At 34.0% G+C, this 27296-nt stretch overlaps 3 protein-coding genes across 8 annotated transcripts in view; all 3 read left to right on the top strand.

Annotated features, from left to right (window-relative positions):
* LOC133879718 (putative disease resistance RPP13-like protein 1) overlaps positions 1 to 2663 on the top strand; it is a 37416-nt gene extending 34753 nt beyond the window's left edge. The window contains exons 2-5 of one of the 4 annotated variants that reach the window (XM_062318426.1): positions 150 to 265; positions 1392 to 1456; positions 1548 to 1683; positions 2253 to 2663. The gene's annotated coding sequence lies outside the window, so the exon portion shown is untranslated. The other 3 variants (XM_062318425.1, XM_062318423.1, XM_062318424.1) reach the window with 3 other exon arrangements.
* A 2183-nt stretch (positions 2664 to 4846) lies between these two features.
* Positions 4847 to 11237, top strand: LOC133880492 (putative disease resistance RPP13-like protein 1). 3 transcript variants are annotated; one of them, XM_062319438.1, is made up of 4 exons: positions 4847 to 8855; positions 9415 to 9519; positions 10618 to 10780; positions 11007 to 11237. In XM_062319438.1, the coding sequence occupies exon 1, from the start codon at positions 4901 to 4903 to the stop codon at positions 8816 to 8818; it is 3918 nt and encodes a 1305-aa protein (XP_062175422.1). In that variant the 5' UTR covers positions 4847 to 4900; the 3' UTR covers positions 8819 to 8855; positions 9415 to 9519; positions 10618 to 10780; positions 11007 to 11237. The 3 variants fall into 3 exon arrangements, with proteins under 3 accessions (XP_062175422.1, XP_062175421.1, XP_062175420.1); XM_062319437.1 differs by lacking the exon at positions 10618 to 10780 and adding an exon at positions 9608 to 9658; XM_062319436.1 differs by lacking the exon at positions 10618 to 10780.
* Positions 11238 to 14922: 3685 nt separating this feature from the next.
* Positions 14923 to 20713, top strand: LOC133879895 (uncharacterized). The gene is made up of 7 exons (XM_062318706.1): positions 14923 to 15130; positions 15344 to 15443; positions 17004 to 17087; positions 18478 to 18517; positions 19029 to 19097; positions 19211 to 19320; positions 20226 to 20713. Exons 1-7 carry the CDS (start codon positions 14974 to 14976, stop codon positions 20359 to 20361), a joined length of 696 nt encoding a protein of 231 aa, XP_062174690.1. The 5' UTR covers positions 14923 to 14973; the 3' UTR covers positions 20362 to 20713.
* The last annotated feature ends 6583 nt before the right edge of the window (positions 20714 to 27296 follow it).

The raw sequence follows: 27296 nt of genomic DNA, 5'->3' as shown, positions 1-27296 counted from the left end.
TAAAGATCAAAATTCAATAGTTGATTTTGAAAAAAAGAATAATAAGAGAATACTAAGTAATATTTCTCTTTCTAGGCACTCAAAGGTGATTCTTTACTTGCCTTTTACTTGGCCTTTTGTGTATTGAAATTAGTGTGCATATGTTGTAGGTACATTTGATGTGGGAAATTTATCCTCTTGCCCAATGGAGGGAAGGAGTTGGGATTGGTATTGACATGGATAATGGGTTGTGGTCATTGCTATCGCCATCCAAGCTTTTGCCAATGTAGGTACCTCTTAGCAGACATTAATTGTTTGTAACCTTTTAATTGGTTTTTAGATTTAGCTAATGATAGAAGTTAAATCATATGTAGGCCTAAATTTGCATGAAAGAAAGGTTAGTTGGAAGAAATTAGTTAATGTTGTTGGGTATGGCTTCTGGTTTTGTGATGTTTGAGTGCTGCCATATATTTTGTTTTTTGTAATTTTGTTATTTAGTTGTTTCATTTTCTAAAAATTGATGTGGATTTGGCTTTCAATGTTAAATCAAGGTTGGATTTGAGTGAATTGGGGTACGTTTTTTATGTTAATTTGATAAAAGAAAATGCTTTTCCCACTTGTCATTTCTTCATTTGCTTCACCATTCTGGACATAAGCAATTGAGTCTCACTCATGTTACCACCAAAAATTATTGAAAACTCCATATGAAATTGGGGATGCTTTGAATCAACAAGTTTTGTTCCCATGATTTGTGTTGCTATTAATCTCCATTTCCATCCTTCATAAGTTCAAAGCCACAATCCTTCCCCTAAAATTTGCTAATTAATCAGTGAAACATCATGTGCTGCTGTCCTACATCGGCTAGGTTGATGATTATCGGTGAACAAAAATTAATCTATCTGTACACTAAAGAGGTAACACAAGAAACTCAACACTTCTCTACCTGAAAAGAAAGTTATATATTAAATGTGATATCTAATAATTCAAATAAAGTTGAATTTAGCTATGGTATTACCCGTAAGGATCTGTAAGTTGGAACTAGGAGGTAGATGAAGCCTAATCTGCTATTTACAATGCATGGTTTTATTTGTATCAAAAAACATTTCTAATTTATTAGAAACTAGGTTAGCAACTGCATTGAATATTTTATTGGAACCTGCATTAGCACTACCATAAACTTGTGTTGATGCACTATTGTGCCAAGATGTGTGAAAAGCACTATTGCATAAACTATTGATATCATCTGATGCACATGTGTGTAGATCTTCTGTATCAATTTACTATGCTTGTGTTGTTCTTTCTTAGTTGATTCAGATGTTCAGCTATTTTGGGATGAATAGGTACTTGTGAAAGTGTTGTGCCAAATCAACATCATGGGCATTTCGGTTTCTTTCTTTTTTTTTTTTTGGAAGTGTACGTGTAGGTTCTGAATAACCATTCAGCATCTCAACTCCTGAAAGCTGCTACATGGGAAAAGGTAATCAATGGCAGCAGAGGATTTTCTTGTGTATATATGTTGTATGATCCTATTAAGGTGGATGACTTGATTTATGGTAACAAAATGGCAGGTTGTCTAATATCCGCCCAGCACTAAACCAATGGCAAGCTAGTACTGGTTCTGATAGCTTCAATTACCAAACCATTGAGATGTGAAACTGAAGCTGGATTTAGATCGTGACATCATCTGTTGACTATGTGGTGCTGGTATGTTATTAATGGGTTTTCAGTGTGTTTGTGTTTTTAGGACTTGTGTCTTTATGCCATTCTCTTCATCAAATAACAAGTCTTCCTCCAAACTGGCTTAAGGTTAATTGATACATATAGACACACAATGCTTGATTATGTTAACATTCTACAAACTCAATCTAGAATTTCAAGAGTTTCTTGTGTAACACGTGCTTAGTTCAACTTTATGCTTATTTTATTTGAATTTTTCAAAAAAAATCACCACTTCCTTATATATTATTTATTTTCTCTTTTAATATCCATTTACCAATTACTTTGAGTTAGCAAGTTTAAATTTCATTGGATAATTGCAATAGAAATTAACCATTAGCTGGTTATAAAGTTGATGAATAGTGATTTCATAGAGGGTAGAAAGAAAATGTAGATCATAAGATGTCTTTAGGAATTGATGCATGAGATAAGAACTGAAAACTATCCCCACCCCCCTTTTTTTTTTTTTTTTTTTTTTTTTTCAGTAAGAATTGATTCTTTTGCCTATGAAATTCAATGCCCTAATAGCTCTTTGTACAACCATCTCTTCTATGCAGATGTTCTGAGAGCTCCCAAATGGTATGTGTCATTCGGTCATTTTGGAAGAGTGGCAGTAACTTCATGTTAGAGAAACATAGAGAGAGAGTCAGCAACTAAAAGGAGAAAAGGGGAGAGCAACTTTAGTTGAAGAGAAGAAGAATGAGTGCATCCCACTTTGGAGATTCTCATTATTTGTGTTGGCCACACGGTGGCTTAGAGAATTTAGAATATTTTTTCTTTTGTATAATTCTCTTTTTCAGTGTGAGTGAGAGTGAGATTTGGATGTATTAATGCTTTTGGATTTGAGTGGTTTTCTCTGTACTACTTTTTGTACTCTATCCTTTTGATAGTAAATTTCCTCCGGGTCGTCTCCGCCAGTGAATGTAGGCTTATTAAGCCGAACCACTTAAATCTTCTTGTCTTGTGTGGTTGTGTTATTTTTTATTCTGCTATTTTCTACTTCATTGGGGATCCCTAACTTATTATTATCACAACAGTATTTATGTGCACAACTTCGTAACTAAAGACAGTTTGGTCAGTTAATTGGCAAAATACAGCATTGGCAAGCTCTTTTTCAACCTTGCCATTGGGGATACTGCCCATGGCTCAAAACATTTACAACGAAGAACTCATTTGATTTGAGCAGAGTCTTGACCCAGCATTGGAGGGTGGTGTCCAATGTTGGTGATTACAAGGGGGCAGTGGCATAGTGGATATCTGCAAATAAAATGGCTAATGCATTTAGTTATTTCTCACATTCTCTTCTGGTAAAGCAAGTGGGATCGATACTTAAGATGATCCCTTCACCTTAAATAAAGTTGGTTCAAATATCCACCTTGAGGAGCTTACCATAACCTCACTTTTAGCAATGGCTGTTTGTGGGGAATGAAAATTGCTTATGGGGGTATCAAGGAAAGAAAAAGTGACTCAAATTCGGTGCAATAAATTTGCAGATTACCATGCAGTGATTGATTGGCCGAGTGGAACTGAATTGGACAATCTCTTGAAGAATATGTACTCTTATTAATAAATACTACTCCAGCTATAAATAATGGATCAGGATCTCCTATAATTTCAAATAAATTGCAGATTATCAAATAACAAAATTTAGGTCGTTTCTAGGCATCAAGACGCTTGAAAAATGTAACCATTTAAAAAAGAGGCATGTCATCAAGGCAACCAAAAAGAATTTTCTTCGTAAAAGGCTTCTTCTTCACTTTTACGAAAACGCTTATTCTTCATAAATTCAAAAAACGGTTTCTAGCTCAAAGTTTTTTTACAACAAAGAGAGCATGAATTTGATGAAAATATATTCAATTCTCAACTCTAACATGCCACATTTTTAATAGGTGACATTTTTCAAGTATTTCGATGCCTAAAAACTGCCAAAATTTCATAATTTGAGAATCTAAAAGTTGTAGGGGATCCTGTTCGATAATTAAAATAGTCTAGAAGACACCAAAGACCCATTACGTCTGATCTATATCTCCCAAGGATTATGTAATAAATCCATAATTACATGGCATTTTAAGTCAATCAGCCCAACAAAAGGGAAATTATTCTTTTACTTTAACAAGACAATGTAATTCATCCATCTATTCATAAAGACTTTCGCATCCACTTACAAAATTATTGATCGAGAATATGTCGGTTGTGCACTTCAAAGTTAAAAGGCAATACCCATGAAATTTCTTTTATGTTTGGTTTGCTTTTTTGTTTTCTTTTTCTTTCGGTGGGGTAGGCCATTAACGGCTTTATTCTTTCAAAATTAATCAATCTCCTTGTGAAACGATGAAGTGTTAAATCAGTTTTCTACTTTCCTTTATCTTTTATTCATTTGATTCAATCCACCAATTAACGGAATCCAAAGCCATCTCTCCTAATTACTATTTCACTTGTGCCGCTTGTAGCTGTTTTTCTTTTACATATCAAAACAGAGTGCTCTGCTCTGTTAATATTTTCTCTCTATTTAGAACATATGTTTCTGTAATTATACCATGTCCTCCTTTTTTTTTTTTTTCTTTTTTTTCTTTTTTTTTTCAAATTTTGAGTTCTTATAATCAAATCAAAGCACAACCAAGGCTTTAAACAAATAATAACAAATTTTTCTATATATCCTTAAAGCATATATAGAAAACTTTTTCTGTGAAACTTGTTTGAAGTGTTTCAGACATGTGTTTTCACCACAATTGTTGTGGAGTCCACCACAATTTGCCATATTCAATCCACCAATGGAATCCAAAGCAGATCTCTTTCTTTTCATTATATAAAGAGAAGGAAAGAAACAAGAGAAACAGATTGTAAAGCAAAGTAATTTCTTTGACGTTAATGAGTTCTTTGACGTTGGTGTCCACTTATTACAAAAGAAACATATTCTAAGGCAAAGTAATTTCGTTTACGTACACGTCCATCACTCCATTAGGTTGTTTCCTACTTCCTTGTTTGGTGTAAAAGTAATTCCTTGTGTGAGAAGCTGCTTAGAGCTGCCCTTGCCCCTCGTGGGTCCATCACTCCAATAGCTCTTCCTTTTCCCTCTACGATCAATATAACTCCACTTCTTCCTTATTAAACCAAAACACACCTTCCTATCTGCTTTTGCTCTGCATTTTGCTCTGCATTTTGCATTCCCCTTCCTTCATTTCCTCCGATTTCCAAAGAATAAACCATGGCTGAGATTGCAACCATTTTTCTCTCTCCCTTCCTTCAAGTGTTTTTTGAAAAAATGGCATCTGGTGACTTCGTTGACTTCTTTCGGCGACGAAAACTCTCCGATGGACTCTTAAAGAAGTTGAAGACAACATTCCTGACCCTCAATGCAGTGTTTGAAGATGCGGAGGAATTGCAAGTTACGAAGCCTGTTGTGAAAGAGTGGCTTGATGAGCTGAAAGATGCAATCTATGATGCGGAGGACGTCTTGGATGAGATTGCTACTGAAGCCATGATAAACGAGTTGGATGCTAAATTTAAAACCACTGCAAGCAAGGTACGAAAGTCCATCTCTGTTTTTCATAATTCTTTTGTCAAAGAGATAGAGCAAAAGATAAAAGAGGTTCTTAAAAGACTAGAAACTCTGGCAAAACAAAAGGATGTTATTGGCTTAAGAGAAGGAGTTGGAGGGAAATCATTTGAAAGATTGCCCACGACTTCTTTAGTTGAAGAATCTGATATTTGTGGTAGGAATCATGAAAAGGATGAAATAATTAACTTGTTGCTCTCAGATGATGCAACCAGCAATGAGATGGGTGTTATTGCCATATTCGGCATGGGGGGGATTGGCAAGACCACCCTTGCTCAACTTGTATACAATAACGACAGGGTGAAGCAGCAGTTTGACCTTAAAGCATGGGTTTGTGTTTCCGAAGAATTTGACGTGTTTAAGGTAACAAAAACAATTCTGGAGGCAATAACTTTGTCACCTTGTTATGTTACGGATCTAAATCAGCTTCAACTTAAACTAAATGAGTGTTTAATGGGGAATAAGTTTCTACTTGTTTTAGATGATGTTTGGAATGAGAATTATGATCATTGGGAGACACTTTGCAAACCCTTCAAATCTGGGACACAAGTAAGTAAGGTCCTTGTAACAACACGTAATTATAGTGTTGCATTAGTCATGCGTGCTAGTGCAATGTCTCATCATCTGAAGGAGTTACCTGAAGAGGATTGTTGGTCACTATTTGCAAAACATGCATTCCATGATGGCAACTCTAATGCACACGGAGAGTTAGAAGTAATAGGCAGAAAAATCATAAAGAAGTGCAAAGGCGTTCCATTAGCAGTCAAGGCAATTGGTGCTGTCTTAAGATCTAAACTAGATGTTGATGAATGGGATAAGATATCGGAGAGTGAATTGTGGGATTTGCGAATTGATGAGATGGGTATTCTTCCAGCTCTAAGATTAAGCTACAAATATCTATCTTCACATCTAAAGCGATGTTTTGCTTATTGTTCATTATTTCCAAAGGATTATTCTTTCAAAAAAGATCAATTAATCTTGTTATGGATGGCGGAAGGGTTCCTACAACAAGCCAAAAACAAAACAATGGAAGAAGTTGGGAATGAGTATTTCCTCACTCTAGAATCAAGATCATTATTCCAAAAATCAAGTGACGACAATTCATGTTTTGTAATGCATGATCTTGTGAGCGATTTAGCAAAATCTATATCTAGGCAATTCATTTTAAGATCAGAAGGTGATTGTTCTCACAAAATTGTAAACAATACTCGCCACTTGTCCTATTTTTCCGAACAAGAGTTTCACAGCTTGAAGAAGTTTGAGACCCTTCACAAGGCTAAGAGGTTGCGCACTTTCCTACATTTAAATATGTTTAGTTACCCTTGGTTCTACTACCTCTTGAATGGAAGAGTACTACATGATTTATTGCCAACACTAAGATGCTTACGAGTGCTTTCTCTGTTGAAGTATCGGAACTTTACTGAATTACCAGATTCAATTGGCAAACTCAAATACCTACGTTACTTGGACCTTTCTTTCACAAACGTTCAAAGACTGCCCGATTCTATATGTCAGTTGTACAATTTGCAAATATTGAATTTGTCAATGTGTGTGCAACTTGCTGCATTGCCAAGAAAGATGTATAAACTCATTAATTTACGGCATCTTGATATTTCTGGAACCAGCATAATAGAGATGCCAGAACAATTTGGTAAATTAAAAAGTCTCCAAACGTTGACTAAATTTAGCATCGGCAAACGTAGTGGGTCTTGCATTAAGGAGTTAGGAAAACTCACAAATCTTCGGGGATTACTTTCTATATTGGAGATCCAAAATGTTGAATCTCCTACGGATGCTCTAGAGGCAAGCTTGAGGGATAAAAAGTACCTTGAAGATTTAGTATTGGAATGGAATGTTGATACTAATTTTTCAGAAAGTGAGAGAATTGTACTCGAAAGTCTCCGACCCCATACATACCTGAAAAGTCTCACTATCAAACACTATGGTGGTAAAAGTTTTTCGGATTGGGTAGGGCATCCTTCATTCTCTAATATAGCATCTATTGATCTACATAATTGTAAATATTGCAGCAACTTGCCACCCCTTGGACAGCTACCTTCTCTACATAATCTCTCTATAGTTGGGTTTGATGGAGTTGTTACAGTGGGCCATGAATTTTGTGGCAACAGTTCTTCTTCATTCAAGTCCTTTGGAGCCCTAAAAGTTCTAAATATCGTGAAGATGGCGAACTGGGAGGAATGGATTTCTTCTGGTGCCGAAAATGGAGGAGCAGCTTTTCCTCAACTTGAAGAGCTTTATATTAAGGACTGCCCTAAGCTAACAGGAGGATTGCCAGTCCATCTTCCTTCTTTAGCAATACTTGAGATTGAGAACAGCCCACAGTTGGTGGCTCCACTCCCGAGGGTTCCTGCTATTCGTAAGTTGAAGCTAAGCTATTGTAATGAGATGTTATTAAAGGAATTGCCAATTGGAATGCATACGCTCGAAATTGGAGAATTTAATGCATTAGAGTCCCTTCCCGAGGTAATGATCCACTCCAATGGCAATCTTCAAGTGTTAATAATTCAAAACTGCCCTTCACTTATGTCCTTTCCAAAGGATCGTTTTCCCTCTACATTAAAAACCCTCTACATCAGAGGTTGTTCTTCACTTGTTTCCTTTCCCGGGAGAATGACAGACTCCAACAGCGGCATTCAAATGTTAGTGATCTGTGATTGTTCCTCACTTGTGTCCCTTCCTAAGGATGGTCTTCCCTCAACGTTAAAAACCCTTGAAATTAGAGAATGTGTGAAGTTAGAGCTCCTGACACACTTGGAGTGTTCATACCTTGAAAAATTGGAGTTGGTCAACTGTGATTCTCTCAAGTCCTTTCCATTAGATTTATTCCCAAAGCTTTCTGATATCCGATTCTGGTCCTGTAGCAATCTGGAATCTCTTACAGTTCCAGAACATTATGAACACGATTTAGTCACCTTGCAAATAGATATATCTTTTTGCCCTAATTTTGTATCTTTTCCGAAAGGGGGATTGCGTGCCCCTAGCCTTACATCGCTTTCCATGAATAATTGTGGGAGTCTGAGATCACTGCCTAACAAGATGCACATACTCCTCTCTTCTCTTCAGAATTTGGATGTAATTGTCTGTCCTGAAGTTGAGTCGCTTCCTGAAGGGGGCTTGCCATCCAATATGAAAAGTATTATCATTTCTGAATGTGACAAACTTGTTGCTAGTCGGATGGGGTGGGATTTGCAGAACCTCCCATTTCTTACTAGTTTGACAATCATTGGCATACCTGGTGTGGAGTCCTTCCCAGAGGCGCAGTTGCTGCCCACCAATCTGACCTTTCTTTACATTTCTAACTTTCCAAATTTGAAATCTTTGGACAAGGGGCTTCAACTCCTCAGTGCTCTTGAAAACCTGTGGATATTTAACTGCACTAAGCTCAAGTACATGCCAGAACAGGGGCTGCCTCCCTCCCTTTCTATTCTAAAAATCCTCAATTGTCCTTTGTTGAAGAAAGACTGGCAAGGTAAACAGGGAAAAGAATGGCGCAAGATTGCTCACATAGAAGAAAAATGGATTGATGGCGAATTGATTGAATACTGACTCGCGCCCAAGCCACCTTTGTCGCACCCCAAAACAAGTACTCTCTCTCTCTCTCTCTCGACTCTCACACACACACAATCAGTTTCGTTGATTTCTTTGCTTCTTAATAGATCGAGTGGCACATTTTTTTTTTAAAAAAAAAAAAAAAAAAGATCGAGTGGCACATAAGTGAAAAGTGAGGCTTTTAATTTTAAATTTTAAAAGTTTTTACAAGTACCAAAACATAGCATTACTTTAATATATACATATATTAATTGAAAAAAAATATTAAGAAAGAGCCGAAATAGGAATATAGGATATCATATGGAGTGCAAAATTCAATGTTTTGGTCAACCAAACAGTGTATTAACAATTATTTCTAAGTGTTGTCTTTTCTTTTCATTTGTTTTCTAGTCGATAAATGCTATTTAATATTCTTTCATCTTTCTCTTATAATTCTTTTTTCAAAATCCACATGTTAAAGATCAAAATCCAATGGTTAATTTTGAAAAAAAAGAATGATAAGAGAATACTTTGTAGCATTTCTCTTTCTGGGCACCCAAAGCTTTTAGTACTAGGCCTTTTGTGTATTGAAATTAGCAAATGTGTATATGTAGGTACATCTGATCTGATGTGGGCAGTCGATCCTCTTGCCCAATGGAGGGAAGGAGTTGGGATAATGGGTCGTCGTCATTGCTATCGCCATCCAAGCTTTTGCCGGTGTAGGTACCTCTTAGCAGACATTGTTTGTAATTAGCGTTTTAATTGGTTTCTAGATGTAGCTAACGATAGAAGTTAAATCATATGTAGGCCTAAATTTGCGTGGAAGAAAGGTTAATTGGAAGAAATACAGTTTGACAGGTGCCGTTTGAGTGCTGCCATATATTTTGTTTTTGTTTTGTTTTGTTTTTTTTTTTTTTTTTTTGTAATTTTGTTATTTAATTGTTTCATTTTCTAAAAATTGATGTGGATGTGGCTTTCATTGTTTGCAAGTTTGATTCAGTTAAATCAAGGTTGGATTTGAGTGAATTCGAGTATGTTTTTGATGTTTGATAAAAGAAAATGCTTTTCCCACTTGTCACTTCTTCATGATCATTTGTTTCACCATTCTAGACATAAGAAGTTGAGTTTCTCTCAAGTTACCACCAAAAATTATTGAAAACTACATATGAAATTGGGGATGCTTTGAATCAACAAGTTTTGCTATTAATCTCCATTTCAATCCTTCATAAGTTCAAAGCCACAATCCTTCCCCTAAAATTTGCTAATTAATCAATGAAACATCATGTGCTGCTGTCCTACATTTGCTAGGTTGATGATTATCGGTGAACAAAAATTGCTTTATATGTACACTAAAGAGGTAACACAAGAAACTCAACACTTCTCTACTTGAAAAGAAAGTTATATACATATATATATATATATATATATATATATATATATATTAAATGTGATTTCTAATCATTCAAATTAGTTGAATTTAGCTATGGTATTACCCGTAAGGATCTGTGAGTTGGAACTAGGAGGCAGATGAAGCCTAATCTGCTATTTATAATGAATGGTTTTATTTGTATCAAAAAACATTTCTAATTTATTTGAAACTGGGTTAGCAACTGCTTTGAATTTTTTATTGGAATCTGCATTAGCACTACCATAAACTTGTGTTGACGCATTATTTTGCCAAGATGTATGAAAAGCACTATGCATAAACTATTGATATCATCTGATGCACATGTGTGTAGATCTTCTGTATCAATTTACTATGCTTGTGTTGTTTTTTCTTAGTTGATTCAGATGTTCAGCTATTTTGGGATGAATAGGTACTTGTGAAAGTGTTGTGCCAAATCAACATCATGGGCATTTCGGTTTCTTTTTCTTTTGTTGGAAGTGTACGTGTAGGTTCTGAATAACCATTCAGCACCTCAACTCCTAAAAGATGCTAAGATGAAAAGGGCCACTTTTTGGACAAATTAATTTTAGGAGGTAATCAATGGAATATATTAGCTTATCTGCGGGTGTGAATGGTTGGTTACTAAATACTATTAATGGTAGTCAGGCTATTCTCATTATCATTGATTGTGAACATTCTAAAATGATGCTGATTTAATTGTTTGTCTACAACATGCTAGTATGTTTCATTGTGATTGAAAATTATTAGCCAAGTAACAATTAAATATAAATTAATTGATCATTTTCTTCCTCGGTGCAGGATCGACCCTCTACTAAGGTTCATGCTGCCCCAGGCGGTGGATCTTCTTTGGATTACCTCTTTGGTGGTGGGCCTGGTGGTAGTGGTAACTGAGATATGCCATCCTATGGACCGTACCAGATGGAATTAATGTTTGTTGATTTTTGTGGAACCTGTGCTTCAGATGAGGCAATGGAAACTTGCTGGATTATGTGATGTAATATATTGGTTTTGTGGTTGTTGTTTCGAAAAGGTAATCAATGGCAGCATAGGATTTTCTTGTGTTTATATGTTGTATGATCCTATTAAGGTGGATGACTTGATTTATGGTAACAAAATGGCAGGTTGTCTAATATCCGCCCAGCACTAAACCAATGGCAAGCTAGTACTGGTTCTGATAGCTTCAATTACCAAACCATTGAGATGTGAAACTGAAGCTGGATTTAGATCGTGACATCATCTGTTGACTATGTGGTGCTGGTATGTTATTAATGGGTTTTCAGTGTGTTTGTGTTTTTAGGACTTGTGTCTTTATGCCATTCTCTTCATCAAATAACAAGTCTTCCTCCAAACTGGCTTAAGGTTAATTGATACATATAGACACACAATGCGTGATTATGTTAACATTCTACAAACTCAATCTAGAATTTCAAGAGTTTCTTGTGTAACACGTGCTCAGTTCGACTTTATGCTTATTTTATTTGAATTTTTCAAAAAAAAATCACCACTTCCTTATATATTATTTATTTTCTCTTTTAATATCCATTTACCAATTAGTTTGAGTTAGCAAGTTTAAATTTCATTGGATAATTGCAATAGAAATTAACCATTAGCTGATTAGAAAGTTGATGAATTGTGATTTCATAGAGGGTAGAAAGAAAATGTAGATCATAAGATGTCTTTAGGAATTGATGCATGGGATAAAAACTTAAAACTATCCCCACCCCCCTTGTGTGTGTGTTTTTTTTTTTTTTTTTTAGTATTTGATTCTCTTTTGCTTGTGAAATTCAGTGCCCTAATAGCTCTTTGTACAACCATCTCTTCTATGTAGATGTTCTGAGAGCTCCCAAATGGTATATGTCATTCGGTCATTTTGGAAGAGTGGCAGTAACTTCATGTTAGAGAAACAGAGAGAGAGAGGCAGCAACTAAAAGGAGAAAAGGGGAGAGCAACTTTTGAAGAGAAGAAGAAAGAGTGCATCCCACTTTGGAGATTGTCATTATTTGTGTTGGCCACACGGTGGCTTAGAGAATTTAGAATATTTTCTGTTTTGTATAATTCTCTTTTTGAATGTGAGTTAGAGTGAGATTTGGGTGTATTAATGCTTTTAGGTTTGAGTGGTTTTCTCTGTATTACTTTTTGTACTCCATTCTTTTGATAGTGAATTTCCTCCGGGTCGTCTCCGCCAGTGGATGTAGGCTTATTAAGCCGAACCACTTAAATCTTCTTGTCTTGTGTGGTTGTGTTATTTTTTATTCTGCTATTTTCTGCTTCATTGGAGACCCCTAACTTATTATTGTCACAACAGTATTTATGTGCACAACTTCGTAACCAAAGACAGTTTGGTCGGTTAATTGGCAAAATACAGCATTGGCAAGCTCTTTTTCAACCTTGCCATTGGGGATACTGGCCATGGCTCAAAACAATCACAACGATGAACCCATTTGATTTGAGCAGAGTCTTAACCCAGCATTGGAGGGTGGTGTCCAATGTTGGTGATTACAAGGGGGCAGTGGCATTGTGGATATCTGCAAAGAAATGGTTGATGCTTTTAGTTCTCCAAGCTTTATCTGCAGCTCCTTCTCACCTACACAGTATTGGACACTTTGTTGAGAGCATACATCATGAATTGGGGTCTTTCCGGTCTACTTCTTTTGCTCATTGTCGACGTGACGCAAATGGGTGGCTCATTCTCTTGCACAAGAAGCTGCTTTTCACTGTTTAGATACTAGGTGGGTTGAGTCCCCTCTTAGTTTGATTTGTACTCAACTTTTTAGGGAGCTTTGTAATCCCTAGACCTTTTCTTTGAAGTCATTTTCTGCTGATTCTTGACAATAATACAGAAGAGATTTGTTTCAAAAAAAAAAAAGAAAAAAAAGACCACAATTTTAAATTTTACAAATTTAAGACTCGAATTTAAGATGATTTTAAATTTAAGACATCTGTTCATTTTACTCTCAATAAATAAATAAATGACATGAAAATATAATTATTCTCTTCTTATTAATTTAAAAAAAGAATAGAAAAAAGCAAAAAAAAAAAAAAAAAAAAAAAAAAAAAAAAAGGAACCAGAGGAGAGATGGCCGCCACGACGGGCTCCTACCTTAAGTCCTGTATGTTTTTTAATTTTTTAATTTTTTTAATTGGAATAGTATAATTATATTTTCATTATTTATTTTTAAGAGAAAAAAGGAAAAAAGTATTAACTGATTTTTTTTTTTTTTTTTTTTTTTTTGTAAATTCAAGTCTTAAATTCGTAAAATTAAAAAATGGAATCTTATTGTCAAAATCGCATAAAACAGTGGCAACATATTTTCCTAACAAAATTGATTAAACAGAACAAAAAGAAAAAAAAAAATGTTACACACTTCCACTTGCATTCTCAATTACATATTTCTTTATATGGTTACTAAAATTATTAGGGTTAACTTAACAAAAGGTTCCGAAATATCCGCCGTTTTGACGGAAAGATACCGAATTATCATTTCTCTCAAACCGGAGTATTAAACTATCAAAAACTTTCACATAAGGGTATTCCGTCAGGATTCAGTGTTTGATCCGGACGGAAGTCAAGTCACGTGATTTTTTTTAAGGTTAAATACTTCATTGGTACCTGAGTTTTACGTGTTTTTAAATTTAGTACCTCAATTTTGTTTTGTATCATAGGTAGTACTTGAATTAGGAATAAAAACGCATTTAGTACCTTTGTTAGATTCCAAATTTTAACGTCTTGCCACATGTCAACCGTTGATATTCAGGGACGGAGCAAGAAGTTCTTATGGGAAGGGGCCAGTGGCAAAAAAAAATTATTTGTAGGGGCCAATAGGCTAAATTTTTAGTTTTTTTAGGTTTTTTTTTTATCCTTAGAATTTTTTTTAAAGGAAATTGCCATGCCCCCCTCCCGCCGTCTCTGCTGATATTGATATGTAGTACTATATAAAAAAAAATAAAAAATAAAAATATTTACAAAATAATTAAATAAAATAAAATTAAAAAAAATTGAAAAAAGAAAAAGAAAAAAGAAGAGGGCCACTATGGGGTGGTCAGTCACCCCTCTTCTTTTTTCTTTTTCTTTTTCCTTTTTTTTATTTATTTTTAATTTTTTTTTTAATTTTTTTTTTTTTATATAGTGCCACATGTCAACTTCAATGGTTGACATATGTCAATGCGTTAAAATTTGGACAAAAAATCTAATAGAGGTACCAAATGAGTTTTTACTCATAATTTAAGTACCACCTATGATACAAAACAAAACTTAGGTACTAAATTTAAAAATATGTAAAATTCAGGTACCAATGAGTTATTTAACCTATTGTGTTAATGTACTCTTCTAAATTTTAAGTTATCAATGTCATTCACAAACTACCAATTGTGTTAATATACCCTCCTAAAATACAAAAAAAAAATGTCAATGTCCTTCAAAGACCAACAAAAAAAAGGCAAAAGTGACCCTAAATATTTTTCAATAAGACAAAAATGTACTTATAAAGTTGAAAAAAAAAATAAAACAAAAAAATAATAATAAAAAAAGTTTTTTTTAAAAAAAAGGTACTAAAAAATCCAGAAAAAAAAAAAAAAAGAATTTTATTTTTTTTCGAGGTTTTATTTATTTATTTATTAAATTTTGGATAAATTATTATTAAATTCAATGATGAGTTTGAATGGACGTGAAGTGGGACATGGACCAAGAGCCGGAGCGAACAATTCAACGACAACAACCGGCCTATATAAATGGAGCGGCAATCGCCACGTTGCGCGCCATGAGGCCATGAGGTCTCCTCTTCGGTTGGCCGTTGTTTTTTCTTCTGCTTCCATCTCTCCTCTGAAAGCATCACACTCTCTTTGTTCTCACAATCACGTAGGGTCCTGTTTGGCTGCCAAGAACAAACTCTCAGAATCCGCCATGGAGAAAAAGCACTCTCAAGGTAGGAGTAACTTTTGCTTTTCTGCAGATTAACCATTTCCACTTCGATCGGTTTCTGGGTTTGTATCTTTCTTGTGAAAGTTGCTGTTTTTTTGCTTGTTTTAACCATTTCCGCTTGATCGGTTTCTGGGTTTGTATATTTCTTGTGAAAGTTGCTGTTTTTTTCCTTGTAAATATGGTTATGACTTTTCAAATGATTTGTGGGGTTCTGAAGACAAAAGGGATCAGATAAGGGAAGCCCATTACAAGGAGTCATGCGAGAATAGTGAAAGAAAGCACATTTCTGATGATATCATTCCTCATATTCTTCACCTGTGAGTTTCTCACTCTTTCTATCTCACACACAGACAGAACAACACATGTAGAATTTGAATACTAAAACTATCTGGGTTGTGCTATGCCTAACCATTAGCTTGGGTGATTTTATCTTGTTACTAATAGGTATAATGATCAGCAGTGGTTCTTTCCCAATAAATTAATACTTAATTGTTTCTTCGCAGGATATATCGGAAAATTAGATATTTTAAGAACGAAGGATAAATTACATTTATTTGTTCTTCTTGTACTCTATCTTAATTGTAATTAATCTCTTTAACTTTTTGAAGTATCAGTAAATCTTTCTTAATTTTGAATTAAATTGAAACGATGACATTTGTTTGTTCATTTTCCACCCAAACTAGTAGAAAAAGTGAATCTGATAAGCATGTGATGAAATGTGACAGAGGAGTCTCAAGCTTTCTATGTTTCCATTCAAATTTTTCTTCACCATAAGAAAGCGCCTTGGATAATTTAAAAACCAATTGGGTATTTTCGTTTTGTTATCTTTGTGCAAATAATTTTGGTCTCTCTTCTCATTGTATGTATTCACACGTTCTTTAGGGCCCTGTTTTTCGCGTTGCATGTTTAGCCTCATTTGGGCAAATAATTACTCTCCTTGAGTCTCCTTTATTTCCATATTCTTATACCTCCTGTTCTTGACACAATATATTTTGGGTTTCCTTTAGCGTCTAAATCATTTGCAAATGGATCATTTCTGTATTTGTTTCATCTCTCTCTCTCTCTCTCTCTCTCTCTCTCTCTCTCCCTCTATGCGCGCACCTGTTCTTTTTTCCCTGTTTTCTGAGTATCGCATGTTTAGTTAAAAGGTTATATTTCTGTTTTATTCCTTTGTAAAATTATGAAAAATGAGTAAGAGACAGTGTGCAATAGAAGTGTTAAATAGATGACGAAATGGTTTCACTTTTATGGGTTTATCAAGTCACATGGTTTGCCACTTCTGAATGTGCATGTGCTGTTAGTTTGGATGGGAAAATTAACAATAAAGAGGTAAGCTGTGATTAGGTTATACATCAGGGAGAGTTATATTGTAATTAGGTTAAACGATAGCATTCAAGCCTAGAAAATTCCTATTGTTACTACTCTCTTTCTCCTAGTTCTCTCTTATTTCTTGGTGGAGCAACTCATGGTGAAGTCAGCCAACACAAGATTCCTGTGTTGTAATTATTGTATCGGTTTGAGAAAAAATGGTTGTCAAGTTATGGCTACAATTAGCAATGAATTCGCTTTGTTGTTGATTCAGGTCAGGCAGGTTTGATGGTTCTGGTTACCTGCTTGGGCTTGCAAGCCTACACACATAAAAGGCACTGCATCACGATTTTAATTTGCACAAAATGTTATTAACATGTCAATGCAATCATAGAAATCTAATGGGTATAGAAGGATAAATGAAGAATTTTCTTCAAACCTCAAGGTGTTTCCATTATAAGGATTCCATGTCCCAATGTTTTCTATTGATACGTAATTCTTATTTGCTTCAAAACCCATCACTTATTATTTCAAAGTTTTCACCAGAAGTTTCTAATTGATTATTTCAGATATGGATCTTGTGCGACACCTCGTGACTTTGAAATATATGCTCCGGATGCTTCTTTCGAGGATCCGCTCATGTGTGCTAATGGGTGGGTATTGGTTTTATTTAGATTATACTGAAGAGAAATATAGGCTCAATGATTATATACCAAAACTCTGCAATTGAGTGGGTAGCCCCTGCAGATTGAAAAAATGAAAGTGCTTCTTGTGCAAGTCAGGAAAATTTGGAATGTTTATTTTAATTGGTCTGGTCGCAATGTTTCATCATTTTTCATCCAAGTGCCATTGCTTTCAGATGGAGCAGCATGTCATTTAGTTAGAGAGTTTAGGAAGTATCTCTGGTTTATTTCCGGGAAAATAGCATCTGAACAGCTCTCCTCTACATTTTATGGGGCCATAATTCTTTCTTTTTTGGACTTTATTTTCAGCAGTTAGTATTCCAAAAGATTAAACCTTTAATTAAAATGTGGGATGCAGGTAGTACTTACTACTGTGAAAAGGATTTTTTTCTCTTCATTCTGTCTTTTATTTTGAGAAGTAGGTAATATGAAAGCAATTTAGTAATATTTGAAGGAAATTTAGTTGTGTTGGGAACACAATGTTCTAAGAAAAATTTACAGTTTCTCATTTGTTTTCAAAACACCTTCAATTTTGAGCTTTATATCATTGTGTCAATCATAAATGCCACCATTGCTTCTGGCAACATATCTTATCCTACAGTACGGGCCAAATTAATGTTCTGTTTTCTTTTGGAGGTGCTAGTACGCAATTTGTGTACTTTATTATAATGCATCAAATAATAGGTGAAAGTTTGATTCATTTCTAGTTGGAGATCATATTACTAGTTGGTGCATGGATCTTCTTTCCAGCCAAAATACTTGCACTATTTTTCCATATTCAACCAAAGACATGTAAAAAAAATAGATCATCTGCTTCCTAATTGGTTGAATAAGCTACTTCTTGGTAAAAATTTTATCCTTGGTTTTATACTGAACTGTCTCTGCAGGAAGTGTTGAAGATGTCTCACTATAAATTTTCTCGTTATTGTTTCAATTCATATTTTCATAAAAGTGCATTCCATTTTAGTTGGTTGAAAAATTTGATACATGCATTGACATATGAATGCTTTTTATCCCACAACAGCGAAATAACTTTTTCACTCTTTCACATACTAGGGGATTTCACTTTGAAAAGAATATGATCTATACTAATGGATTTGGGGTCCTTACGTATGCCATTTTTACTATTATAAATGAAACAAATTAGACTTATAAATTCTCTTTCATGTTTTGGGGATAAATATTTTCAGCTACAAGCAAATTGTGATGAATTTTGTCTCTATTTCCAGTCATTTTTTGATGTATTTCAATTGATTAATCTGAAATTCTCTTATTCTTATTATAATAGCCGCATTTTTTTTTCTTGGTATCTCTGATTACTTCAATCTGTCTTACATAATTTCTGTTATTGATTGTTCAGGGTGAAGCAGATAAAATCAGCATTCTATTCACTTTCCAAGGTTCTGTTTTTGCTTTGTTGATTATTGTTATGTTTCTTATCAAGTGTCATGTATTTGAGGCTTATATTTTAAACTTAATGAGCACAATCAGTTTTGTGAAAGTTTTCTTATAATTTCAGATATTTTTCCTAAGAGAAAAACTATAATAAAGAGTTATGAAATTGAATACCAATACTGTTATTTTGCTCTTTACTCCCCTCTCGTGGCCAAACTTTGGAGCTTGCTACCTGCTCTGTGATCATGTCTATTAAGTAGATACAGAGTGCAGGAACAATTATAGCTGACATGAGACCCCAGTATTAAATTGACAGAGGAAGTTATTTTCCCTAAACCTGGAGAACAAAACTTGTCTTACTTAAAACCATCTTGTCGTTCGGAGAATTTTAACATCTTTACTCTTCCTTAAAGTTTACCAGCTTTCACTTGAATCTTATCTTGTTTTAAGACGATTATTCTTCACTGCTGTCTGATTTTTTTGAAACACTTGGCTATTCTTTCCCATGATTTCTAGATCTTTAGCGAATCAAGAATTGTGGAATATACTGTTGAAGAAAATTTAATTTCTCCCGGAAAGCAAGAGGTTAGAAATTTCATTTGCTCCTCTCATCAAATTTTATATTTTTTCTAGGTTAAAAATATTCTGTTTGGGTTGATTCTTTATATAGAGATTTAAATCCATGTGTTCAACTCCAGATATTAATTGACAACAAGCAACTCTACAAGTTCTTAGGGAAAAACATAGATATGATATCACTCATCAAGTTGTACGTTGTGGATGGGAAAGTTGTTCGCCATGAAGATTGGTATGCACTAAATTTTTTCATTGTTCATGTGTTCCATTCAATCATTAGTATAGCTTGATTTCATATAACTCCTAACACATTAGCTGTATTTTGAAATGCACCTCCTTTACAAGCAATAATTTCCTGGTTATTCTCTTTGCTAACTTTGTTTTAAAAATATATCCTCTTTTAATGACTTCTCTCATGTTTTCCCTTTACTTTGTTTGCGCTTTGTAAATTTAGAAGATAATAATCATTTTACTGCAAGTAAAGGATATAACATATGGTTCATAAATATCTGTTGAACTATGAGAATTGGATACAGTGAATGAAGCCACCAATTAGGGTATTTATATTTCTTCATAAGACATAAGAGGAGTGCATTTGCTATGCGTTTCAATGCTTAAAAATTTCAGCATGTGGGAATTGTATGGGAGCATTTTTTTTTTTTGGAGAAAGTGTTATTGGCTAGTGGTATGGAACACAAAGAGTGCCATTTTCTACCAAACTATATATGAAATCATCAAATTTCTAGTTTTATCGAATAGAAATCAGAAGAAAGTTTTATGATTTGACATTCAGATGTATGGAAGTTTCCCTACCATGAAGTTGGTTTGTCGGAGCATGTGTGCATTCCACTTGCTATTTTAAATTTTTTTTTTTTTAAAGCAGTGATTTTTAAATGTTAATAAACAACTTGTTCTAAACAAGTTAACTTAAAACATTAGCATAAATGCTTATGAATGCATATCGGAATATTTATGGAAGAACTTCATTTTTGGGTTGTGGAGTCTGGAAAGGAATATGTTTGGCATATATTCTCTGTCCAACTCAAACTATTATCTTTGATACTCTTTCAATAATGTTATTCACAATATTCATATTGGCCAGACTTTTATTTGAAATTCTGCATAATATGTATGTAGGTGGAACAAGAAGCCTCTTTTGAATAGGGAGACAGTAAAGCTGCCACTCATTGGCCGAATTGTTGAAATTACTCGCAGGGGTTCAATGATGGCAACTCATGCAATGATGAGGTTTGGGAAGGATCCATCTGTTTAAACTTACTGTGGAAACCAATGGTGGATTATGTTCTGCTCCTGCTTGTGAGTGTCGGTCCTGGCATTTGTTACTTGCTGAGGAATGTCTGCAGGCTAATTTGTTGTCCAATTCATTGTGCATATGGTTTGGCGATAGGTAACTATGCAGGTTAAGACAAACTTACTTAAGTTCTATATGCTTGAAGAGAGATTTGCCCCAATTGTATTCCTTTTCTTGCAGTTTGTGCATGTAGGGATTCGTTTTCAAAGGATAGAACAACCTCTATCTTTACATGGCACATTGAACTATATAATAAAAAATATGCAATGTTAGAATATTAATTAAATGATTAAATTTATCATTTCTTATCAAATTGAACTTTTGGTATAAGTGGTGATTTAACATGATATCAGAACAAAGGTCTTGAGTTCGAACCATGTCTCTATAATGCCATCTCTTATTTAAATTAAAATACTTATTGACATTGTATAAAGGTAGCTATATCGTGACACGGCCATTTTAGGAGAATAGTTAGGGAATTTGTGCTTCTTTCATAATATGTTATTTGCAAATATTTCAATAACACAATTTAACCTCTAATGTGATTGTGATGCATTGGCTTACAAGAGTAAGGGACGTCATTAAACATACCTCTAGTCTTGAATTGAGTATTAATACTCGTTGCGGCATTGTTACTCTCTCGTTAAAGAAACTGTCGTAGTTCTGTTTTTTTGCTTGAATTATGTTGTTATCTTAATCAGCAAATATTTGCTAAGAAGTGTAAGTGTAGATTTGCTACTGAAGATGTTTGGGTATTTGGGCAATATGGTTTGAGGAGAAAGGGTTAAGGCTGACCCTAAGAAGATTGAGGCCATGGTGAAATGGCCAAGGTCTACAACCCTCAAGTCTTTAAGAGGTTTCTTGGGCTTAACATGCTACTATAAGAAGTTCATTAAAGGTTATGGAGCCATTGTAGCTCCTTTGACAGCTCCGTTGAAGAAAGATTCTTTTGGGTGAAATGAGAAAATCGAGGGAGCATTTGAAAGGTTTAAAGGTGGTGGTGATGCAGCCTTTTGTTTTGAGCTTACCTAACTTTTCCAAGACCTTCACCATTGAATGTAATGCCTCAAGAATCGAAATTGAGGTATAATTGATGCAAGAAGGGAAGCCCATTACTTTCCTTAATAAAGTATGAAGGGCAAGGTATAATACCCCGGTCCCATATTGAGAAGAGATAAATAATTCACATAGAGTGAGTAGTTTATAAGAGATAGTCATGAGTGTAAAGTCTCACATTGCCTAGTTATTAGGTGAAGTTGGGCTTTAGAAGAGATTCTAAGAAAGCTCTAAATTGACTAGTCCTTTTAGAGTGATAGTGCAGATGTGTCTAGCGTTTTTCCTTGGGTTGTTACACAAGGAGCTACACTTGTAAACTTATGGGAATGAGTTAGCCATTATGATGGCTGTGCAGAAATGGAGACCTTACTTCTTGGGATAGTCTTTTAGAAGTAAGATTGATCAAGAGAGTCAGGAGTATCTTTTGGAGTTTTTTTTATTTTTCTCCATCTCAACAAAAATGGATTCCCATGTTGCTTGTGTATGATTTCATTGTGGAGCACAAAATTGGAAAAGAGAAAAAGATGGCTGATGCCTTGTCTTGGAAGGATGAATTGAATGAAGTTGATCAGGATCATCCCCTAGCGTTGGTCTGAATGGGTGCCAATGGTAGAATTGTGGTATAACACAAATTTCAATTTCTCTACCAAAACTACGCCATTCGAAGTAGTTAAAAGAGTTATTAGGATATAGAGTCATTAGGATTTGTGGGTATTTTGGCCATTGTTATTATTGTTATTATTATTATTATTTTTGTATTCTCCGGTAACTTCCAAGGTGTCTCCACCGAGTTTTGGGCGTTTTCGACAAAGAATAGTTGTCATTGGTAAGTTTTTGGTGCGTTGGTGGAGAAGACGACCCTTGTTTGGTTCTAGTTGCTTGGTTGTTCCCTATCCTAGATAAGGATAGCTGAAGTAGTGTTTGGCTGGTTTGCTGGCTCTTGGCCAGTTCAGATGGTTTTAGCCCGTTCAGTACATTATTTAGTTGGTTCTGTGGTTTCTCATTCGGTTGAGTGGATTTCAGGTGCAGTTCATTGGATTATTTGACCGGTTCAATGGTTTCTTTTCCAGTTCAGTGCATTTTAAGTCCGGTTCAATGTGTTTTCTATTCCATAATCTTTGCAACTACATTATTTCAAAATATCAATTCCATTTCTTTTTGTGCTTTTGGTTTTTTATTTTGAAAACTTTTTTTTTTTTTTTGAGGGTTGCAAAGGAAAACTTGTTTGTATAATAATTTTTTAAAATTATTTTTCATGAATAAAAAACCATTTTTGAAATCGACTGCCAAACATTCCTCCCCGAAAACAAAAGTTATCAAAGCTTTGAGAGAGAGATGAATCTATCAAATAAAGGGAAATAAAAAGAAAGAATAGATAATTAACTTCATTTATAATCTCTAATCTTTCACCCATTTTGAAAGAAGGTATTTAAACTTTAAAACGTCTGAATTTAGGGTATGAAATTTTTAGAAAGTTTCAATCTCAATTTTAATGGAATTTGCAAAAATATTGATGTCTGAATCTTTGAAAATTTATGAATTTTTTTTTAAAATAAACACACAAGGGTATTTTGAGAATTTTGATAGGATTCAACGGAAAATTATAATGGATGATTGAGATTGAAACTTTTTAAAATATAGATACCATAAATTAAGACGTTTTAAAGTTTAGGTATTTTCTTTTAAAAAAAAAAAATTGAAATTTCAAGGGTTATAAGTGAAGTTCTTCGAAAAAAAGAAAAAAAAGAAAGAACTCAACACACAAATTTACGTAGTTCAATTATACACCGATCATTAGGAGTTGGAGATCCAAGAATTTCCTTATTTTCATGTAAAATTCACTTGAAACAGAAGAGCTTTAAAAAGTTGGTGGCTTTATAGAGAAGAGAAGGGTCCTGGTTTCTTTTCCAAAAGACTGCAAAAGCTCAAGCTGTGGAAACTTTGTCTCCCTTCCAATATCCTTTTGTAATGGAAGATTTTTGAACTTGTGTGGCCTTTAGAAGCATGTACACTTTGAATATATACTTTAAGCATTAATGATACCTAAAAAGAATACAATTTGTGGGATCATGCATGCTTTCCAATTTCTTATCTTTTTCCTTTCACTTTTCCCATTTCTATTCATCTCTAGATTTTGTTCTAAGCAAATGCCGCCTGCATTAATATCTTGTTTGAAATTAAAGAACCAACGGATCATAAATATATTAATTAATAACAATATCTTCTGAAAAACAAATCTTGTTTACCTCTGACAATCTGATCTGATCTCTGGAATAATCCGATCGTTAACACTGCAAAAAAACACTAATATTCTTAATTGGTAATTGTTTATCTAAAGAAAATTAATATACTACTTTTGTAATTATATCACCCCATGCATGTAGAGCATGCATGCAACCTAATTAATGATTATTTCATCGATAACTTTCTTTTACTTTTAGTATTTTCCATCTCTTGTTATTTAATGTTTTATATAAGTGGGGAAATTAGCTGCAGCTTACTTCACCATGGATCATAAGATGGTAAATTTTTTATTTTTTATTTATAGTGAAGTGACGATGAGAAGAACCAATATTGTAGTTAGGTAGTTTAAATCATAGCAGACTTACTACAAGATCGAGATTGGCTTTCTGAAAATAAATTTTGTTATGGCTGCTAATACCATTTGTTGGATTCCTAAGGCCCACTCAAACCCGCTTAAGCATGTTATCCACAAGCCCAAGAAGGTCAATTAGGCTTCGGGACGGGCTGCGCCCGGCGGGTTAGCTCCACCTGAGGGAACCACAGATCGACGGTACCTCGACCATTGGTCACTTGCCTGATGGACACGTGGTAAAGGAACTATAGAAAAAAAGATATTCCCCTATATATTAATGATCTTGCCTATTTACGGATTTACCCACCCAAGGAAAGCTAGTCATTAGAATATATTACCTTTCATACCAGATCCTTGACCTCCCAGTCCTCACCATATCAAGCCCAATTACCATTAGAAAAGATGACAAACCCTATTATGAGACATGCATACTTTTCTTTTTCACTCTCTTGCCTCTTTCCTCTCTCAAACACTCTACTAACTTAGGTATCAGAGTGTCTTTCACTAGTACCTTCGACAAGTCACTTGTGTCTGTTTCTTGCTTTTGTAAGTCTTTTTACATGGATTATTGGTGTTCGCTCAACTATATAAACAATGACAAATAGTCGATAATCACATCCATAATATGTGTACAAACTAAGGACTTGGACTATGTGGAACTACATATATAATAAACATAGATCCAAAAAGGTGTAGGCCCTACAATAAAATCGCTCATTAATTCGTCGAGAATGGTTATCAGAGACGATAAAAGTCGTCGCTAATAATGTTAATTTTCGACGCAAATGGTTTTAGCACTTATATACATAAATGGGTGATAGGCACTTGTTGTCTTTTGCCAAAATGGGTGCTACAAGCCCAAGTTGGTCCTTCCATTTGGCCTATGGCTTCATAGAACCTTAAGATTGATAGATGCTTATATTTTGAGACTAAAAAGTACCCTATGTGAATGCATGTGACTTCGAGTTTAATGGGATTTGGGCTTTGGTTTGGGTGGTATTACTAATTTAGTTTGAGATGGGCTGTAATCATCTCACATGATTGAGTGTTTATAAAAAGTAATACATTTTGTAAGGTTTTTAGATTTGTGTTGGCAAATTCGAAGTGTAAAAACATGGGGTTTTTGGGTTCTATTTAGTAGGTAGTACTTGGTCGAGTTAGGTTTGAGTCTGGTTCAAGATTCAAATTTATGAATGTAGTCCAGTAAGACCAGTCAGAGTAAAATTCACATATCTTTTGATTCTGACATCAGATGAAAGCAAACTTTGTAGAGTTAAAAACCTGATTCAAAAGGAATATTTAATTTTGAATCTTATGAAAATATTTCAATTCCAATGTTTACTAGGTTAAAATAGGTTGTCAATCGAGAGAAGTTTGAAAATTTTGTAAGAAGTACGATTGATCTTGGATTAACGTTGGATTGATCGAACTTGTGCATCAAGTCTCATACCAAAACTCGAGAAGTACGATCAAACTTGAATTGATCGAACTTAAGATGGATACTTTATATTGAGATGATAAAAAAAATTCAAGGGCTACTAACTGAAGTTACGAGTCAGTGTAGTATTATTGTGGTGTGAACTATATTATTACTCTTTAGAATAGTTTTACTATTCACGCCAATTTATTACAATAATTTCACATTGATTGACGTGATATATTTTAAATGATTAACACTTCTATTTTTTCTTAAATGACTAATATTAAAAGTCACTTAAAACACATCACATTAGTCGGTATAAAATGAAGGAAAATGCTAAAGATGAGTCTTTCATCCCCCCTTGTCACCTCATTTTCCTTAAAAAAATTGATTTTTATTAAAAAGTTGTCTCTGATGTCACATTAGAGACAACTTTTTAATAAAAATTAATTTTTTTTATTATAAAGGGGAGACAAGGTGGGGGAGGGAGGGGGGGGGGGGGGGGGGGGGGGGGTGAGGAGTGCATGTGTAGAAAGACTCTAAAATGAATGTGAGAAAACAGTTAGGGTGTACATACGTATGCAATTATTTGCAATATCCATAGCTGCATTCGCAAAATGTGAATATCACTTTTAAATATTCGCATCATTATCCTATTTATGTTTTTATTAACCGCATCTACACAATTATTGCGGTTATTAAATGCGGTTCTTATTCAATATCTACATATTAGGCATTGGGCATGTTTTAGTCTTTTGGGCATTCTTTTGGTCTTTATTAAAGCCTATTTTAAAACACATAATTTGGGATTTTTTTAGTGTTTTAAGCTTGTTTTAATTTTTTTTTTTAAAGCCCTAATGTTTTAAAAAAATATTGATTTCACATTACTTTTGTCTTTTTGCCTAAGTGTTGGACAAGAAAGCAACATAGCCAATCAAATCATCAACATCACATACTGCATAACAAGATCAGCAGCAAATAATACAAAACATAGCTATTTTTCTAAACGAACACAATCAAAGATACTCCAAAAACTGGTAAATCTCTTATCGAAAATATATATACACAGTTACACACTTTGGTCATATGTCTACACTTTTTACTCCCAATGAAAAGTTTCAAGTTTTTTTTTTTTTTTTTTTTTATTTTTTTAATAGAAAATACCATTAGGAAACTCCCAAGTAAGATTATTTTAAGATTATTTTTTGAATAAGATCTGCACAAAAATTGAAAGAATTGGTCATAATATTTGAGGATTATTTTTAGAATAATCTCTTTTAATTTCGGTACAAGTATTTTGTTTTGTCTCAAAGTTTACGATTATTTTGTTATTTTTATTTCTTTCTTTTTCCTCAATTATTTTGCCTCGAAAGTAATCAAACTTAGTGTGTATATATATATATATATATATATATATATATATATATATATATATATATATATATATATATATAAAGGTATATCTGTATTATTTTAAAATTAAGTTTTGAAATATTAATTAAAATTTTATCTTTCAGAGTTATTTCTCTGCTTTCTTATTTGGGGCAATTAGGGTCTTTATCTTCCCTATTTGTTATTTTCTCTCTTCTTGAATTCCATTTCAATCTTCAATTCTTAGTTTCTACTATTATCATACACTGTCAGAATAATCTTAGTTCTGCCTAGCGTCAATAACAAATGTAGGCGGTTAATATCCGTCAGCATCAGTGATGGAGAGAGTTCTTGAGGGAAAAAAAAAAAAAAAGGTTAAAAAAAAAAAGTTTTTTTTTTTTTTTTTTGGTCTATTAGCCCTTAGCAAGAAATTTTTGTGACCCCTTGGCCATT

The sequence above is a fragment of the Alnus glutinosa genome, chromosome 10, assembly GCF_958979055.1.
Source record: "Alnus glutinosa chromosome 10, dhAlnGlut1.1, whole genome shotgun sequence".
In the NCBI taxonomy this organism is placed as follows: domain Eukaryota; kingdom Viridiplantae; phylum Streptophyta; class Magnoliopsida; order Fagales; family Betulaceae; genus Alnus; species Alnus glutinosa.
This window is presented reverse-complemented; position numbering and strand designations above follow the sequence as displayed.